Here is a 15,755-nt window from a genome sequence, read left to right on the forward strand (position 1 = left end):
CGAAAAAAAAGAGCTTTCTCGATTTCTTCAACTTTTGCCCGTCTCCCGCCCTTTTGAACGTCCGCCATCAGCAACCCGCCGACTCATTCGTTGTGTGTTGTTTTCGGGTTTCTGCCGTAACAATTCTATTTTGGCCACCTCTGCGATTTGATTTGGCTCCCAGATCAGCGCCATGGCCGATTATCTGCTCTTCGAGAGCCCTATGGGCTACTCGCTTTTCAAGGTCGCTCTCCAGGGTGACGCCGTTGGCAACCGCCTGAAGGAAGTCCAGGCCGGTGTTAACGACCTCGCCAAGTTCGGCAAGATGGTTAACCTTGCCAGTTTCCTGCCCTTTGAGTATGTCTTTAATATTCAGATATGAAGTTTTCATGGGTCTTCATCATAGGAGTCCTCGCTAATGTTCCCTAGAAACAACAAGCAGGCTCTCGGTGAAATCAACGACGTTTCCGAAGGTGTCGCCTCCGAGACCCTCGTTTCATTCCTTGATCTCAATCTCCCCAAGCCGAGCAAGAAGAAGAAGGTCGTCCTCGGTCTGCTCGACAAGGGTCTCGCTGGTAGCATCAAGTCCGCCTTCGATTTTGTCGACTGCGAGACCGGCGACACTAGCGAGGTTGTTCAGGACCTCCTCCGTGGTATTCGCCTGCACTTCGCCAAGCTGCTGAGCCAGCTCCGCGAGGGTGATATGGACACCGCTCAGCTCGGTCTCGGTCACGCCTACTCTCGTGCCAAGGTCAAGTTCTCCGTCCAGCGTGACGACAACCACATCATCCAGGCCATTGCTATCCTGGATCAGCTTGACAAGGCTATCAACACTTTCTCCATGCGTGTTCGCGAATGGTACTCCTGGCACTTCCCCGAGCTGGTCAAGATCGTCTCCGACAACCAGCGCTATGCGCAGATTGCTCTCTTCGTCAAGGATAAGAAGAGCCTGAATGATGACAGCCTGCATGATCTGGCCGCCCTCGTGGAGGATGACAAGGGTGTTGCCCAAAGCATCATTGATGCTGCCAAGCGCAGTATGGGTCAGGATATCTCCGATTCTGACATGGAGAACGTTATTGCCTTCGCCGAGCGGGTTGTTAGCATCGCCAAGTACCGCAAGTCTCTTTACCAGTACCTGGTCTCCAAGATGAGCGTTGTTGCTCCTAACCTTGCCGCGCTGATCGGTGAGATCGTTGGCGCTCGCCTGATTTCCCACGCCGGCAGCTTGACCAACCTGTCCAAGTACCCTGCCTCTACCGTCCAGATTCTCGGTGCCGAGAAGGCTCTGTTCCGTGCCTTGAAGACCAAGGGTAACACCCCCAAGTATGGTCTGCTGTACCACTCTTCCTTCATTGGCCGTGCTGGACCCAAGAACAAGGGTCGCATTTCCCGCTTCCTTGCCAACAAGTGCTCGATCGCTTCTCGTATCGATAACTTCTCCGAGGCCCCCACCACCAAGTTCGGTGAGGTTCTGAAGCAGCAGGTTGAGGAGCGCCTGGAGTTCTACTCAACTGGTGCTGCCCCCACCAAGAACGAGGTTGCCATGGTATGTCAACAATAAGTCTCTTACCTCACAATCAACATCTTACTGACGTGAACTTAATAGAAATCCGCTATGGATGCCGTGCTGGCTGGCATCGACGTTGACGTTGATGACAGCGATGCCGAGATGGAGGACGCCGACGTCAAGGAGAAGAAGGAGAAGAAAGACAAGAAGGAGAAGAAGGAAAAGAAGGACAAGAGCGAGAAGAGCGACAAGAAGAAGAAGCGCAAGTCCGACGTTGGCGAGGGCGAGTCCGAGAAGAAGAAGAAGCGCAAGCACGACACCGATGCTGAGCCTTCGAAGAAGAAGCAAAAGGCATAAAAGCGCTTTGTTTTGGTACTGGGAGTCTTTGTCATGGCGTTGGGTTCTTCTTTTCATTTCATGTTTCTCAATCTTGTTCACGACTCGATGGGCTCGGGGATATGTAAATTATTCGATTTCGGCCCTTTGCGGCAATAAGATTTTGCTCTATCTCGTGTTACCATGTTTTCAGCTTTCCAACTCCAATCAACAATCTATATGATAGAGCCCTAGTCCTACGTAGCTACCTATTGTAGGTGTTCGGTATGGATATTGCCCTCATTTGTCCTACAAGGGGCTAGAACTAGTACAGCATTATCCGCATAGCCACAATGGACGGTCTCCCTCCAAGACTAAAACTGGGAATTTTCGCTATCAGATCGTGATTATTACGATAGCTAGACAAGACCAGACCTAATCAGCTGCTTAGGTAGAGTGACTTTGACCGCTATCTCCCAATCGAGGCTCCTAATAGGCCGGGTCGTTTCTGTCGGGGCCGTGAACGAAGGGGGTTGCCCAATATGAAGGCACCGATGGGCCCCCCGGAAAATCAACTCTCACCCGAACGTCCAGTGACCTGCCCCTCACTTTGATCTCCGCACCTACGGGGATTGCTGCACCATGCCCCCCGTCCTTGCTGAATGGTGACCGGGGTTCGCACTACACCATACTTTCTGAATGCGATCTTTAGGATGATCGGCTTCGGCGCCCTAACACCTACCCAGCTCAGCCCCACGATGATGACGACGGACCCCCCGAGATATTTCTCGCCTAAGCGCAAACGAGAACCTTCCGAGTCGGATTACTATAGCCCGTCTGCGTCGCCAACATCCACGGTATCTGTTGCCAGTCTACAAGAAATTCGTATCCGTGAGGAGAGCGAGCCGGGGAGACATAGCCCTCGCGCAGCTGTCGCGGGACGCTTCAAGGAATTGGCCATTCATGGGGACCGATTCCCAGAACGTAGAGCGTCAAATCGCGACATCCAGCGGCCATACACACTACAGCCGGAGAAGACAGCATGTATCTCCAACAGCCACGATCAGGGCTCTCTGAGCATGGCTGAACCCTCGGAAGCTCTTACCGGCGAGCCGAGCAATGCTCAAAGCCAGCATACGGGTTCCCATTCGGCAACAGTTCACAGTCCAGACAATGTCCTTGTCACACCTATTTCGACACCCTCAAAAAAGAGATCGAATCCCTCGCCACAGAGGAAAAGTGATCTCGCATCACCATCCAAAGGCAGCAAGCAGCGATTATCTCCTCCACCCTCTGACGTCCCTCTGGATGATCCGTTCACATGGCATGACCACGAGATTACGGGACATAACCCGACTGATCCAACCGACGATGGCTATGGGATCAATGGCGTGGGGTTCAAACCAACAGCGGCCATGGCGTGGGCACGTTCTCAGAAACGACAACGGCAAGTTGCCGAATGGAAGTCCCGCGAGGCACGTGAAGCTCGTGAGAAGCGACGAGAAAGAAGGAATGAAAGCTCCGGAAAGGACAGACTCCACAGCATACACGAAGGGGCTATCCAGAAGCGAGTCAAGTTCGATGTCCAAGACAGACGCTGAACAACTACTGCCCGCTACTATTCAGGATTCATTTGGCATTTTCAAGGAGCATTTGCGTGTAGGTGTACCGGAGCAAGATGGGGATTCATTTGAATAATAACATGAAACATTTGGGCGCTATGATACACAGATATGACTTATGACATGACGCCAATCACCATAGCATATGATTTTGGAATATACAGCTTGGGATATATCGTACAAACACCGGGACTCCGACTCTTGAAAGAGCAACACTACCAGAACTTGTAGTTGGAGAGGTTTGTCCAACTCTTTTTCTGCCTTTCCTCCTCTGCCCTCCGGGCCGCCTCTGCAGCGGCTCGTTCCTTGTCCCGTTGTTTCTTCTCCTTCAGTTCCTTCATAAGTTCGACGGCTTCTTTCATGCCGTGCAGTTCTTGGATCCGGCGTCGTCGGCAGAACTCGTATGCTCCTAGAGAGGTGACTGCGAACACTCCAACCGCCCAATTTCCGGCGGACCATAATGAACGCATTCCTATGGAGGTTAGCTATACAATTCACTTTCGAGTGCTTGAAAGAATGGACATACCTCCAAAGACAGCTCGTACACCACCGATTCCAAATCCAGCACCAATTCCAGTCAAAAGAGATTCACGTGCGCATGGTGCTTTGTAGAATGATGAGATTTCGGACATGGATACTGTGCCGACAACATCGGAGTATGAGACATCCTTCGGGTCTTTACCCCGGGGCTTGTACGATGCATTGGCGAGGGCGTTCACGGGTTCTTCGGGGTTGCCAAAGGCATCCCATAACTTTCCAACTTGCGATTGCGGGAAGTCATGCTTTGGCTTTTTCGGGTCGGTATTCGGGATGCTGGCGGGGAGATGGCTGCCAGGCTCCTGTGAGGAACTGGGCTCTCGAGAGTCCTCAACCATATTTGTGAAACTTGGCGACTTGCGCTCTCTTCGATCGGCGAGCAGCTCGGCGGGCCAAAATGCTGATAACCAGAGCAATACAGACGGATCATCATATGTTCCGCCAAATCCCGGTATAGATAGTTATTCCGGACGAGGGGCTGACTAACCCTTACGCGTGCCGGGGACGTGCAGATACGCGGTCGCGTCGAGAAAAGCGATTGCGATCAACTGGATTGAGGCAGATTGCAGGTCATTACTACGCCCTTGGACAGGCATTGGCCTTAACATTTCACCACCTCTACATCATCCCGCGTCTTTCTCACAACCAGTTTCTGCCAATTCCCACCATCTCGCCAATTTCATGTTCTGAACAGCACCCTCTGTCGCCAACCCTACTTTGAAAAGCCCGGCTGGGCGCCAGTGTCGCAATGCCTTCGCGCAAACCCAGCAAGTTTGGGAACAAGTTCCGATCCAGCGCGGCATCTTCAAATCCTCGACGAACGAAAACGGTCGAATTCGGATCCCTCCGCTCCAGCGAAGCAACCTCTCAAGATGAGAAATTCGAGGCCATTCGGTTGGCCAACAGCATCGATGAATCCCTGGGTTTTCCGCGGTTCGAGTCCGGCGAGACGAGAGCCGGTTGGCTCATCAACATGCACAGCACCACGATACAAGATCCAAATGTAGCGGGCGGTCGTGCAGGTGTCGACTACTATTTCCTCCAAGACGACGGCGGGAGTTTCAAGGCTACGGTGGAATATGATCCCTACTTCCTGATTGCGGTTAAGAAAGGCCATGAGATGGAAGTGGAAGAGTGGTGTCGGAGAGCCTTCGAGGGCTTGATCAAGAGTTTCAAACGCCTGGAAAAAGAAGACCTGAACCTTCCGAACCACTTGCTTGGACACCGGAGGACATTCATCAGATTGAACTTTGCCAATGTGCCCAATCTGCTCGAGGTCCGCCGTACTCTGCTTCCTTTGGCAGAGAAGAACAAGAAAAATGCAAATGTGATGGATGCATACGTCGAAATGACCAGGTTGGTTTCTACCATGACTTTGTGTGTTGCGACTGTGCTGACGGTATCCTCAATAGTGCCACAACTGGCTTCGACCTTTTTGACGACGAAATAATTAATGAGCAACGACCTAATGGCAATGTGCAAGCGAGTGATTTTATTGTTGATATTCGAGAGTACGACGTTCCGTACCATGTCCGAGTCTCGATTGACAAGGGTATGTGATTGTATTTTGGTCTTTCACGATGTGCGACCCCTGCTGACATCTCATCTTTTAGATATCCGAATTGGAAAATGGTATGATGTGGAGGCTAAACACGGCGTGATATCTTTGAAATGTCTGGAAGAACGACTCCAGCGTGCCGATCCTGTTGTCCTGGCCTTCGATATTGAGACGACGAAACTTCCTCTCAAGTTCCCCGACGCGGTGATTGATCAGATCATGATGATTTCGTACATGATTGACGGGCAAGGATTCCTGATCACCAACCGAGAGATTGTGTCTGAGGACATCAACGACTTCGAGTACACCCCAAAGCCGGAGTATAATGGACCTTTCATCATTTTCAACGAGCCCAACGAGAGAGCTGTCATCGAGCGATTCTTCGAGCATATCAAGATCGCCAAGCCAACAGTCATTGCCACGTACAACGGTGACTTCTTCGATTGGCCATTCGTGGAAGCGAGAGCAAGCGTCCAGGGAATTGATATGTACATGGAGATTGGCTTCCGCAAGAACAGCGAGGACATCTACCAAAGCGACAACTGTGTCCACATGGACTGTTTCGCATGGGTCAGCCGTGACAGTTACCTCCCTCAAGGAAGTCGTGGTCTAAAAGCCGTGACCGTCGCTAAGCTTGGCTATGACCCCGACGAGCTTGATCCTGAACTGATGACGCCTTATGCGAGTGAACGCCCCCAAACTTTGGCCGAGTACTCCGTTTCCGATGCCGTTGCCACGTACTATCTGTACATGAAATATGTGCATCCCTTCATCTTCTCTCTGTGCACCATTATTCCGCTCAGCCCCGACGATACCCTGCGCAAGGGAACTGGAACTCTGTGCGAGATGCTGCTCATGGTCGAAGCCTACAAGGGTGAGATTGTCCTGCCCAACAAACACAAGGATCCACCAGAGGCTTTCTACGAAGGCCATTTGCTCGAGTCGCAGACCTACGTTGGTGGCCACGTCGAAAGTATCGAAGCTGGTGTCTTCCGCAGTGACATTCCCACAGGATTCAATGTTGACCCCAAGGCAATCGACGAGCTCCTTCGCGATTTGGACCATGCTCTCAAGTTCAGTATCGAAGTTGAAGAGAAAAAGTCCCTGGACGACGTTGTCAATTTTGACGAAGTGAAGGCTCAGATTGCCGAGAAACTGCTTAACCTGAAAAACAACCCGAGCCGCAACGAGGTTCCCTTCATCTACCACTTGGATGTTGCCTCTATGTACCCGAACATCATGATCACCAATCGTCTACAGCCCGACTCCATGATTGATGAATCAGACTGTGCTGCTTGCGACTTCAATCGCCCCGGAAAGACTTGCGACAGACGTATGCCTTGGGCTTGGCGTGGTGAATTCTTGCCCGCAAAGCGTGATGAGTACAACATGATTCGACGGGCGACCACTAATGAACGATTCCCCAGCCAGAGAAAGAATGGGCTGTTGCGATCATTCGCTGATCTCAGCATCGAGGAACAAGCCGGTGTTGTGAAGAAACGCCTCCAAGACTACAGCAAGAAGATCTACCACAAGATCCATGACAGCAAGACCATCGTCCGAGAGGCAATTATTTGCCAGAGAGAAAACCCATTCTATGTCGATACCGTGCGAAGCTTCCGTGACCGACGATACGACTTCAAGGGCAAGCAGAAGGTCTGGAAGAACAAGACCGAGTCACTGCAATCATCCGGTGCTTCTGCAGCTGAGATCGACGAGGCGAAGAAGATGATCGTTCTCTTTGATTCGCTGCAACTTGCCCACAAAGTCATTCTGAACAGTTTCTACGGCTATGTCATGCGAAAGGGTTCTCGATGGTATTCCATGGAAATGGCTGGCGTCACTTGTCTGACGGGTGCCCACATCATTCAGATGGCGCGAGAGCTCGTCGAACGCATCGGTCGTCCGCTGGAGTTGGATACTGATGGTATCTGGTGTATGTTGCCTGGCACCTTCCCAGAGAACTTTACCTTCACTCTGAAGAACGGCAAGAAACTGGGTATCTCATATCCTTGTGTCATGCTTAACCATCTCGTTCATGCTCGATACACGAACCATCAGTACCAGGCTCTTGTCGATCCATCCACTTACAAGTACGACACCTACAGCGAGAACTCCATTTTCTTCGAGGTCGATGGACCTTATCGGGCAATGATCCTGCCAACGTCGAAAGAGGAAGACAAGAACTTGAAGAAACGATACGCCGTATTCAACCACGACGGGTCTTTGGCCGAGTTGAAGGGTTTCGAGGTCAAGCGAAGAGGAGAGCTGAAGTTGATCAAGATCTTCCAAACTCAAATCTTCAAGTTCTTCCTGGAAGGAAGCAACCTCGCGGAGACGTATGCTGCAGTAGCCCGAGTTGCCGACCGATGGTTGGATGTGCTTTATGAGCATGGAGCCACATTAGCGGATGAAGAGCTGATCGACCTAATTTCAGAGAATCGCAGCATGACAAAGACCCTCGAGGAGTATGGTAACCAAAAGTCCACGTCCATTACCACTGCGAGACGTCTGGCAGAGTTCTTAGGCGAGCAGATGGTCAAGGACAAAGGCCTGAACTGCAAGTACATTATCTCTTCGAGGCCAAGAAACACACCCGTTACCGAGAGAGCGATTCCCGTCACTATCTTCTCCGCCGAAGAGAGTGTCAAGCGCTTCTTCCTGCGCAAATGGCTGAAGGACGACCCCGGTGATATGGACCCTCGGTCTATCATTGACTGGGACTACTACCTGGAGCGTCTTGGATCCGTCGTTCAGAAGCTCATCACCATTCCAGCCGCTCTTCAGAAGCTGAGGAATCCTGTGCCTCGTGTCGCTCACCCGGATTGGTTGCAGCGTCGAATCAACCAGAAGGATGACAAGTTCAAACAGAAGAAGATGACTGATCTATTCGAGAAGTCTGAAAAGGCTCCGCTTTCCACGATATCCACAAACATCCTGGACCATCGTGTTCAACATGCGGGTGACATGGACGAAGTCATTGCGCATTCGACACAAAAACTCAAGTCCTCTCCCGACGGCAAGGTGGCTCAGAAACGAAAGCACCCAGAGGGTATCACCAAGACAGCCCTTGATCCGTTTGCTAGTCTACCGGCAGTGATGCCTTCGATTACAGAAGACTACCAAGGCTTCATCAAGTACCAGAAACAGAAGTGGAAGATTCAGAAACAAGCTCGTATTCGTCGCCGCCAACTGTTCGGCGAGCGTACCAATGTTGCAACAGATGGCTTGAGCGGTTTCTTCCGAAACCAGGCTCAGATGCTCTACATCAGTACTTGGCAGGTCCTTCAACTATGCGAGACAGGCCGACCGGGCATTGTACGAGCCTTTGTGCTTATTGACCAGAAGATCCACGCTCTCAACGTCAAGGTTCCCCGACAGTTCTTCGTGAACTTGCAGCGCGATTCCTTGCCGGACATTGAGGTGCCAGATTGCGAGGTCGAGAAGGTGAACCACACCCTGCCCAATGGACATCCGTCGGTCCATCTCTTCAAGCTGTCATTGTCAGAGGATAAATTCCTCGATGAATCAGACAAAATGGATGCTCTGTTCCAGCACCCAAGTATTGAAGGTGTCTACGAGCGGAACATCACCCCCAGTCTTCGAGCAGTGCTCAAGTTGGGAAGCCACTGTACCTTTGATGAAGAACAGCGTGGTGTCCTTGGTGATGGGCTGGAGAAAGGATTTGATCTCGCCACGCTGCTCCACACCACTTCAGACCAGCCGTATCTCATGGATTCTCCTCTAGCGTACCATTACCTCTATCACGTCGCTTCTGGTGATCGACAAATCTTTGCTCTTTTTTCGACAACCAAGAAAGAGGCGCATATTGTCATTCTCAACCGTACGAGAGATGTGCAGGGTTTGCCGAATGTTGACAAAATCTACTCGGAGTTGCTGTCGCGGAAATTGCAGGATGCTTCAAGTGATGAATCGCAGAATGCATTCGAGTACCAGGACAAGATTCATTTCAAGACTATCCAGGTGATGACTCGACGAAAGGCTCACCTCGAAGTTGGCGATTTGGTCCGTAAGCTTCGTAGCGACGAGGCCCAACCTGCCATTTTGGTCATTCAGTCTCAACAAAAGGATCGCTTATGCCATGACATCCCGATTTTGAAGGAGTATCCGACTTTGTCTGTGAAGCCCGAAGTTTCAGATATGGATCTCCCACCACTTGGGTGGCAGGCGTTCATCGCCCGGCGTATTGTGACACACTATCTGTACCTGGCAGCCTGGGTTCAGCACTTGACCCTGCTCGCACGATACGGTGACGTTCCACTTTGTAACCTGGAGACCGATGATCCTCGGTTCCTCATTGATGTTGCATATGCCCGACGCCTCCAGCAGAGTAACGTTGTCCTCTGGTGGTCGAACGGACCCCGGCCAGACCATGCTGGCTTTGAAAAGGATGACATCGTCGGCCCACTGGAGAAAGTCACCATGCCTTCCGTGAATACACCGAGTGCTTACTCAACGGTGTGTATCGAACTGGATGTGCGCAACCTCGCTATCAACACCATTCTTACTTCTTCCATCGTCAATGAGATGGAAGGAAACGATTCATTGCTAGCACCTTCTGGGAATGGAGGGGACGACTCTGGCGTTTTGTACTCTGAGAAGGCGTTTGCGTCTGCTGGCGCTTTGGTGCTGCGCGAGATGGTCAAGAACTGGTGGACTGAAGCTTGTGCGGGCAACAGCATGGCCGACATTATGGTCCAACATTTGATTCGATGGGTAGAGAGCCCTGTTTCCTGCCTCTACGATCGGTCTTTGCACAACTATGTCCGGCTGCTCTCGCGCAAATCGTTCCAGCGATTGATGGCCGAGTTCAGACGAGTTGGCTCCAATGTCATCTTCGCCAGCCCGACTCGTCTTCTACTCCAGACAACCAAGACGGAGGTGGGCAATGCCTACGCCTACAGTCAATACGTCTTGAAGTCCATCCGAGCCAATCCCTCGTTCCACTTCATCGATCTGGATATCAAGGAGTACTGGGATTACCTTGTCTGGTACGATGAGTACAATTACGGTGGTAAAGGGTGCCGAGAGGTGGTCGAAGCCGAAAAGCAAGAGCTGGAGACAGTGATGCACTGGCAGCTCAGTCGATTTTTGCCGACGCCTATGCAGACCATCTTCCATGACTGGGTGGTCGAGTACATCGAGCTGATGCATTCAGCTAAGCATCCGGATCTCCAGGAGAATGAAATATCCTCCACGCCTCGCCTGACCCAGATCCCCATTGGGAAACCCAATGATGTTGATGACGAAGGCCTCACTGCCATTCTCGCGGAGCGATTCTCAAAGCCTTTGAAGAAACAAATCTCCGGTCTTATCCGTCGTCAACGTGATGAGCTGCTCCATCCCGAGCTCGCCTCCGACTATGCCTTCCCCGTCCTTCCCGGTGTGCTCGTCGATCCCAAGGGAGACAAGCGTAACCCAGCTCTGGAGCTTGTCAAGCTGCTCATGCAGGTGCTGAGTCTATCCAAGACCACCACACTTGAGTCTCGGCTGCTGCGCCGCGAGCTGCTGGCTCTCTTCGAAGTTCGCGAATTCAGTAAAGAGGGTCGCTTTGAGAACCCTAGTGCGAACCTGAAACTGCCCGAGCTTACCTGCAACGCTTGCTGTCTCATCCGTGATCTAGACCTGTGCCGCGACGAAGACGTCCTTCCCGACCCGGGCACGGACAACAGCAAAGGTCCCAAGCCGTGGCGCTGTCCCTTCTGCCAGACGGAATATGATCGACTGGCGCAGGAAGAAATCCTCATTGGCCAGGTGCATGGCCTGGTTGTCGAATGGCAGACGCAGGACCTGAAGTGCTCCAAATGCAGCACGCTCAAGGTCAGCGAGTTTATGGAGCACTGTTCCTGCAGTGGCAAATGGGCTACGACGGTTGATCTCAAGGAGACCGAGAAGAAACTCCGCGTGTTGCAGAGTGCTGCCAAATTCCACAGCTTGCAACTGTTGGAGGGTGTGGTGGAGGAGGTGCTGGCTCGCCTGTAGGAAGATTAATGGGTGGCTGACTTTTTATCTTTTAAGCCTTATTATTTTGCATGTCTTTTGATCTCCATGGAGGTGTATTCTGGGCGTTTTGACATGGTTTTTTGCATGGACTTGTCGGAGTTGGGCCAAAGTTGTAAATAATCGGAGCCGTTGGCGATCCTCGTCGATCCCCGCGATCAATCCAACTCTCTTTCTTCCAATCCTCTCCTTCTCCTTTCCTCCCTTTCCTCCCTTAACCACACCCACCTTCTTCAGCTTTGAAATTCCCTGGTGGAGCATCATCGTACCCACTCAATATCTGCGACCGCGGAGTGTATAATTGAGGACTGTCTAGAGCTGTGGGTTAATGATCCCTGTCCACACCCTTAGCGGGGCAGAACCGCTTGGCTGGTTGGCACCTCGACGTGAGACATGAGGCTGACTTTACCATGACTCGCAGGTACATAATAACACCCTCTCTCCTCCAGCCTTGCTCTTGACAATTCTTCTCGCCTCGTATTCACCCCCCTCATCCTGATCGCCCCGTGTCTCGCGTGCGCCCCTACAATTCCCCCTCCGCATCCTTGTCCGCGGACCCTCTCCACCTCGACTTCCAATGGCGCAACCCCAGAGACCCCAGGTCCAGCCATGTCGCTACAAGACCGGCAAGACTCTCGGCGCGGGCTCATACTCGGTCGTTAAGGAATGCGTGCACATCGACACCGGTCGCTACTATGCGGCAAAGGTGATCAACAAGCGCTTGATGGCGGGGCGCGAACACATGGTAGGAGGACCTGTATCTGCTTTGGCGGCATTGCGCGCAAAACTGACGGTCGCTTTCTGGGGTACTGAATAGGTTCGGAATGAGATCGCCGTGCTGAAGAAGGTGTCCATGGGTCACCAGAATATCCTTACGCTGGTGGACTACTTTGAGACTATGAATAACTGTTCGTGGCACGAGACCTTGCGCACTCCTGCTTAGGAGATACTAGGGTTACCGAGATCTGACTGATGTTTCTTTGTTTAGTATATCTGGTTACCGATCTTGCCCTTGGCGGCGAGCTGTTTGATCGCATCTGTCGCAAGGGCAGCTACTACGAGTCCGACGCCGCAGACCTCATTCGCGCCGTCCTCTCGGCCGTGGCTTATCTTCATGACCACGGGATCGTTCACCGTGATCTAAAGCCTGAGAACTTGCTGTTCCGCACCCCGGAGGACAATGCGGACCTTTTGATTGCCGACTTCGGGCTGTCCCGTATCATGGACGAGGAACAGTTCCACGTGTTGACCACCACATGCGGTACGCCTGGATACATGGCCCCGGAGATCTTCAAGAAGAGCGGCCACGGCAAGCCAGTGTGAGTTCTGGACACACATTTCCCATCTACCGGAAACCCCCTCCTAACTAATATCTCCAGCGATATCTGGGCAATCGGCGTGATCACCTACTTCCTCCTGTGCGGCTACACCCCCTTCGACCGGGACTCGAACCTGGAAGAAATGCAAGCCATCCTCGCAGCCGACTACTCCTTCACCCCCATCGAGTACTGGCGCGGCGTCTCCCAAGAAGCCCGCAACTTCATCAGCCGCTGCCTAACCATCGACCCACAAAAGCGAATGACCGCCCACGAAGCCCTGCAACACAGCTGGGTCAACCCGCCCCACGACCTGGCCCAGATCGGCTCCGGCGAGGATCTGCTGCCGACCGTCAAGAAGAACTTCAACGCCCGGCGTACCCTGCACCGCGCTATCGATACCGTGCGCGCTATTAACAAGTTGCGCGAGGGTGGCGGGTTTATGATGGACGGGGTGATGAGTATTGATCCCAAGCCGGAGCGCGTGAATGGGCACGAGGTTGTTGATGAGAGTCGTCATGCTACGGCTACTGGGAATATTGGGGGCGGTAGTCCCATGCAGATTGATAGTCGCGGAAATGCTCGCGGGCAGACTGAGGAGCAGATTCGGGAACAGGAGCGGAGAGTCAAGGATATGGTTGCTGGACTGTGGAGCCGTGGACATGGGAAATGAAGTGGGGGGATAGCGCCTTGATATCTTTTCTTTTGGTACAATTTTGCTGCCTTTGCTCTGGGTAGTCTTGTCTTCCTGATCATTGTTTTCAGGGGTGTTCATTGAGGGATTTCTATATATCACGACCCAAATGCAATGACTGATGAATTCTGGCTTACGAGAGCGCTCTTGACGGAGTCTTTAGCACTACATCCAGGATTGTCGTTCATTAATGAAGTAGTTGGTGTGTATCATTGGAATCGGCCAGTTGTTGGAGCACCGTTAATGTAGTTCATGAGATAGCCCGCTTTGGCTACCAGCCCAGCAACACTTGAAGAGTAAAACGTAAGGAAAAGGGTCATTATGGTCATCAATCCCGCACTCTATAAAACACGGGATATGGAGGTAGTAAAGAAGTGCTGGCGGACCAGGAAACTCAAACCGATACCAGAATCTCCCGCCCGTCATCTAGCGAAAGCACCCACGTCCGCCACTCCTGCCACTCCTCATAACTTGCACTAGCCTTGAGGCCCTGATACCTAACTGTGCGGAAATCAGAGACTTGATCCCAAGGCTTGGTGCCGCTAGAGTTTGTCCCAGTGCGCAGAAATCGCCGAGCGACACCACCCGCACCGCCGTCCCAGCCTGCTTTGCGCATCAGACTCTCGACAGTCTCCTCTTTCGTCCATTCTTGTTCCACGGCAACGTCGGGTAGGTACGTGGCACCGTACCGACGGCCACGATGGATGAAAGATATTCGGATGCCGTGGGTACCGAGGGTCCAGTCCATAGCGTTGGTACATGGCTCGAATGAACCCAGGAGGGTCAGGGAGCATGAAAGTGAGGGTAGGAGAGACTGAGGAATCGGAGAGAAGCGAGTATCATCAAAAGCCCTATGAAGTCCGAAAATATTAGTCTTGGCTCGGAGTTATGGGATATCGTAGACGGGAGGTTAGAAAGTGTAAATGGTGGTACCACATACGAAGTCAACGCATAGGAGTTCAGTCCCGCTGCGAGGTCCTGTGCTTCGAATGTTCCTATGCACCCTCGTAGAGACTTGTGTCCACGAGAGACGGTATTCCATGTCACAAACAGCGGATATCGCTGCTCAGCAGATTTGGCCCTTGAGCTTGTTCCCTCTGATTGTGCACTTGGAGTCGTTACAGTCGTGCTACCAGACAGAGTCGAGTTCGAAGAAGTGTTGGATGCACAAGAAGGAGTCGTGGCTGTGCTGGACGAGTCAGACGACACCTGACTCTGTAGCCGGTTAATGCTTGGTAGTTTCAGGCCATGTGGCCGATTAGTAGTCCTGGAGGACTGTATGGCGTCGGCATCAGCGTCAAGGTCATCTACAGCCTTAGCTAGCCCCGCGTCAACATCTGCGTCCTCTCCCTCCTCCTCCAAATCTTGATCTCCGAGGCGCGAGAGCTTCTTGGATTGCTCATGCTGCTCCCAGAGGGTTTCTATAGCAGTCAAGGAAGGAGGCTCGCGGTCTTCAAAAGAGGCCAAAAGGCTTTCAAAGCAATAAAAGCACTGGGCAGTGTTCGCCATGTCTGTAAGAGCTTGAGTGGATGATGTGATCGCTTCCCACAAAACTGAGAAGGTCAAGACAAGGAAAAGACGGGCAGACTGCAGTGCTGGATCAGATTCCCCGCGAACGACCACTGGCCTCTTGAATCAGACCTCCGCAATGGCCCGGCCAGATAAGACACAGAGCGGGGGTCTTATCGCGAAAGAGGTGGGGCTGCGTGCTGCCCGAAACAAGCTCGAAGCAGGATCGAGGTGATCTGAACGGAGGTGAAACAAGCAGCGGCGCAAGGAACAGGAAACGAGGTATGAGTGTGGGCAAAACGAACGCAGCGAAGAGAATGTCTGGAGTGGATGGAATTGTCGAGAGTTGGCCCAAAAAGCTGGCAAAGGGAGGGAAGCTACACGTGACGGTCCTTGCCTGACTAAACCATGGAAGTGGCCCATCTAGACCTCCGTATCAACACACCAACGAGGTAATAATTAGTCCATCATGAGCATCAGTATATCTTTGGGAATGTCTTTTGAGATATCTTTCCGGATAGCCCATATATTATCCCTCGATCTAGGTAGGTAGTGAACTAACTTTCTTTCAAAAGAATCACTAGTTATCAAGATCATTCTGGAGCTTAGTCAAGATTCCGAACTTACCATAAAACTCCAGTATATAGTAGGGTGTAAGTTAGAGACGGCAGGGAATAAAATACTTCATGGATAC

General features: G+C 52.0%; 6 protein-coding genes across 6 annotated transcripts; 4 read left to right on the forward strand and 2 right to left on the reverse strand.

Moving 5' to 3' along the window:
* Nucleotides 1-172: 172 nt before the first annotated feature.
* sik1 (snoRNP complex protein NOP56) lies at nucleotides 173-1,846 on the forward strand (the record flags this gene model as incomplete). Its single annotated transcript, XM_056694122.1, has 3 exons — nucleotides 173-336; nucleotides 409-1,528; nucleotides 1,589-1,846. The coding sequence occupies 3 exons, from the start codon at nucleotides 173-175 to the stop codon at nucleotides 1,844-1,846; spliced, it is 1,542 nt and encodes a 513-aa protein (XP_056560851.1).
* Nucleotides 1,847-2,517: 671 nt separating this feature from the next.
* N7496_001192 (uncharacterized protein) lies at nucleotides 2,518-3,405 on the forward strand (the record flags this gene model as incomplete). Its single annotated transcript, XM_056694123.1, has 1 exon — nucleotides 2,518-3,405. The coding sequence occupies one exon, from the start codon at nucleotides 2,518-2,520 to the stop codon at nucleotides 3,403-3,405; it is 888 nt and encodes a 295-aa protein (XP_056560852.1).
* A 236-nt stretch (nucleotides 3,406-3,641) lies between these two features.
* Nucleotides 3,642-4,301, reverse strand: N7496_001193 (COX20 family protein; the record flags this gene model as incomplete). The annotated part of the gene is made up of 2 exons (XM_056694124.1): nucleotides 3,642-3,898; nucleotides 3,953-4,301. 2 exons carry the CDS (start codon nucleotides 4,299-4,301, stop codon nucleotides 3,642-3,644), a joined length of 606 nt encoding a protein of 201 aa, XP_056560853.1.
* A 410-nt stretch (nucleotides 4,302-4,711) lies between these two features.
* N7496_001194 (DNA polymerase epsilon catalytic subunit POL2) lies at nucleotides 4,712-11,524 on the forward strand (the record flags this gene model as incomplete). Its single annotated transcript, XM_056694125.1, has 3 exons — nucleotides 4,712-5,319; nucleotides 5,376-5,515; nucleotides 5,577-11,524. The coding sequence occupies 3 exons, from the start codon at nucleotides 4,712-4,714 to the stop codon at nucleotides 11,522-11,524; spliced, it is 6,696 nt and encodes a 2,231-aa protein (XP_056560854.1).
* A 595-nt stretch (nucleotides 11,525-12,119) lies between these two features.
* Nucleotides 12,120-13,531, forward strand: N7496_001195 (serine/threonine-protein kinase; the record flags this gene model as incomplete). Its single annotated transcript, XM_056694126.1, has 4 exons — nucleotides 12,120-12,287; nucleotides 12,360-12,450; nucleotides 12,531-12,861; nucleotides 12,922-13,531. 4 exons carry the CDS (start codon nucleotides 12,120-12,122, stop codon nucleotides 13,529-13,531), a joined length of 1,200 nt encoding a protein of 399 aa, XP_056560855.1.
* A 415-nt stretch (nucleotides 13,532-13,946) lies between these two features.
* N7496_001196 (AMMECR1 domain-containing protein) lies at nucleotides 13,947-15,061 on the reverse strand (the record flags this gene model as incomplete). The annotated part of the gene is made up of 2 exons (XM_056694127.1): nucleotides 13,947-14,403; nucleotides 14,493-15,061. The coding sequence occupies 2 exons, from the start codon at nucleotides 15,059-15,061 to the stop codon at nucleotides 13,947-13,949; spliced, it is 1,026 nt and encodes a 341-aa protein (XP_056560856.1).
* Between the last annotated feature and the right edge of the window lie 694 nt (nucleotides 15,062-15,755).

This window comes from Penicillium cataractarum (genome assembly GCF_028827025.1).
Source record: "Penicillium cataractarum strain IBT 29864 chromosome Unknown utg000001l, whole genome shotgun sequence".
In the NCBI taxonomy this organism is placed as follows: domain Eukaryota; kingdom Fungi; phylum Ascomycota; class Eurotiomycetes; order Eurotiales; family Aspergillaceae; genus Penicillium; species Penicillium cataractarum.